This window comes from Penaeus chinensis, chromosome 23 (assembly GCF_019202785.1).
Source record: "Penaeus chinensis breed Huanghai No. 1 chromosome 23, ASM1920278v2, whole genome shotgun sequence".
NCBI classification, from domain to species: domain Eukaryota; kingdom Metazoa; phylum Arthropoda; class Malacostraca; order Decapoda; family Penaeidae; genus Penaeus; species Penaeus chinensis.
In genome coordinates, this window is record NC_061841.1 from 17,175,882 (window position 1) to 17,178,381 (window position 2,500).

At 29.1% G+C, this 2,500-nt stretch overlaps 1 protein-coding gene across 33 annotated transcripts in view; it reads right to left on the bottom strand.

Moving 5' to 3' along the window:
• The window catches only part of LOC125037396 (basement membrane-specific heparan sulfate proteoglycan core protein-like), a 362,744-nt gene that overhangs the window by 122,153 nt on the left and 238,091 nt on the right, over nt 1–2,500 (bottom strand). For 26 of the 33 annotated variants that reach the window (XM_047630535.1, XM_047630533.1, XM_047630526.1 and 23 more), the window contains 2 exons: nt 679–792; nt 1–76 (listed from right to left, as the gene is read on the bottom strand). The exon at nt 1–76 is cut by the window's left edge and continues 29 nt beyond it. In XM_047630535.1, coding sequence (XP_047486491.1) covers nt 1–76; nt 679–792 — 190 coding nt within the window. The remainder of the gene's footprint in view (nt 77–678; nt 793–2,500) is intronic. The other 7 variants (XM_047630537.1, XM_047630530.1, XM_047630529.1 and 4 more) reach the window with 1 other exon arrangement.

A 2,500-nucleotide genomic window follows, 5' to 3' on the forward strand; every position in this document is an offset into this window, starting at 1 on the left:
GGACATTCAACAACACCATTGCATCTGTATTGTTGATCTATGAACTGTCCATTATCACACTGGAACTCGAACGGACCTGTTCCAAACAGAGTAAACTTCTCCATCGCATTCCATAAATGTCTAATGTGTCTCATGCTGTGTAACTGATAACAATTCTAAAAATATTAACTGCATGTCCCCATTTCAATTGAACCAAGACATTATAAATCACACATTTATGCTAAAGTGCTAAAATTGCACATGACCATATATACATGATAAACAGACATGAACAAAATACACAAGTTTATCAGTATCACACATTATCCCACAAATTACTAAAACCTTAAAAGTTAAAGTAACAGTAGCAAAAAGATTCTAATTCACTTTAATTATTTCAAGAACTCTTGCACGTCTTCCAAGAATATATTTTATAAGATCAAAAAATGTCATGTACACTTATATAGATATATGATAAATGCTACGCATTTCACTTCTGTGCATTACAATGATTCTATATCATTGTAATTTACTTATTCACTCACCTTATTCTCATTCTCATCTCACTCATTCCAACTGGGCAATAACAAAATGAACTGATTTGTAATTAAATAAACAACATTATATAGTGAACCTTCCATCATAATACAAGGCTCAATAGCATTTTTTTAAAGCTTTTCACAGACAAATGCAACTTACCACAACCTCGTTCATCTTCCCCACGATTGCATTCCTCCCTTCCATTGCAACGCTGGCTGGCATCAAGACACTCTCCATTCTCACAGCGGAACTGGTCTGGCCGGCAGGTGTAAGCTGTTGGACATGACCAAAATATTATAATGTGCTATTTTCTGACTTTCAGGTAGCTCAAACATGAAGGTGCATCAGCTTTTTAGAAACAGGTAAGAAATAGTAAGCTATCACTTGAAAATACCTGAATCCTGAATCACTGTTCCTGTCTCCGTGCTAAATTACATTGTGGAAAAGGAATTTTTGTATTTGTCACATGCACAGATAAGAGTTCATGGTGGATACCTTGGCCATACTCTTTTGATTTATGACAGTAAAGAATGCCTAAAAAGCATAAAGTACTGTATGCAAGCATATGAAGCTACCACAGACCCAATACATCTGAATTATAAGTGTCTTAAATCTAAATACAAGTAGCCCCATTTTTATCATGAATAGTTAACTTACCTCCCACAAAAAATATATTTATAAAAGCATTATGCACAACAAATACAATAAGCTTTGTTTTATTCTGTAATTTTACCTCTGATATCGTCGCTCCTACTTACATTTTCTATTATGATATGTATGATATGAGTATACATTTCCTCTCACAAACACAAACATAAATACATGCAACAACAGAATAAATTACAGCAATCTCTGAATGCTGTATCACAAAAATATGCATCAACAAATACATAAAAGCCATTACATTCACTCTTATAAATATACAAATGAAATAATGGTAGTGAACAATATTTTTCTTTAAATGTCTATAAGAAATTCATATAAGAAAATCTCCAGTGCACTATTTACCTTACCTCTCATTTCCAAGTTGCTTAACTGAGTATCCATAAATGCATGCATTACACTACTATATATGCATATATACTAAGTTTCACAATGGACTCTGAACTGAGTGAAACAATTTTTGTGTCAGAAAGAAGAAAAAAAAAACAGAAATATAAAACAAATTATGAATGAAGTCTTGACCTAAAAATATATGCTATAAAATGCCATCTTTAAAATATATTTTGCTGACTTTTGATAACAACATAAAAACAATAACCTTAAGAGTAAATAATGGAGACACAAGAAAAAAACATTAGCATTATAAAAAGAATAAATAAGAAAAGGGAAAAAAATAGACAGGACATATAGAAAACATTTCACACAATTTAACAATCATATATATACATATATATATATATGAATATATACATATATATGAGTATATACATATGTATCTAAATATATACATATATATTTAAATTTATAAATATATAAATATATAAATATATAAAATAGACATATACATATAAACATACATATACATGTATACACATGTGTGTGTGTGTGTGTGTGTGTGTGTGTGTGTGTGTGTGTGTGTGTGTGTGTGTGTGTGTATGTGTATGTGTATGTGTATGTGTATGTGTATGTGTATCTGTATGTGAATGTATATGTATATATGTATATATGTATAAATGTATAAATGTATAAATGTATATATGTATATATGTATATATGTATATATGTATATATGTTTATGTATGCATATATGTATATGTGTGTGCATGTGCGTGTGTCCGTATATGTATATGTATGTGTATATGTGTGTATGTGTGCGTGTGTATATATGTATATGTATATATGTATATGTATATATGTATATATATTCATATATATATATATTCATATAGATATATTTATATATTGATATACATTATATATATACATATATATGCACATATATATATATATATATATATATACATTTATAAACACACAC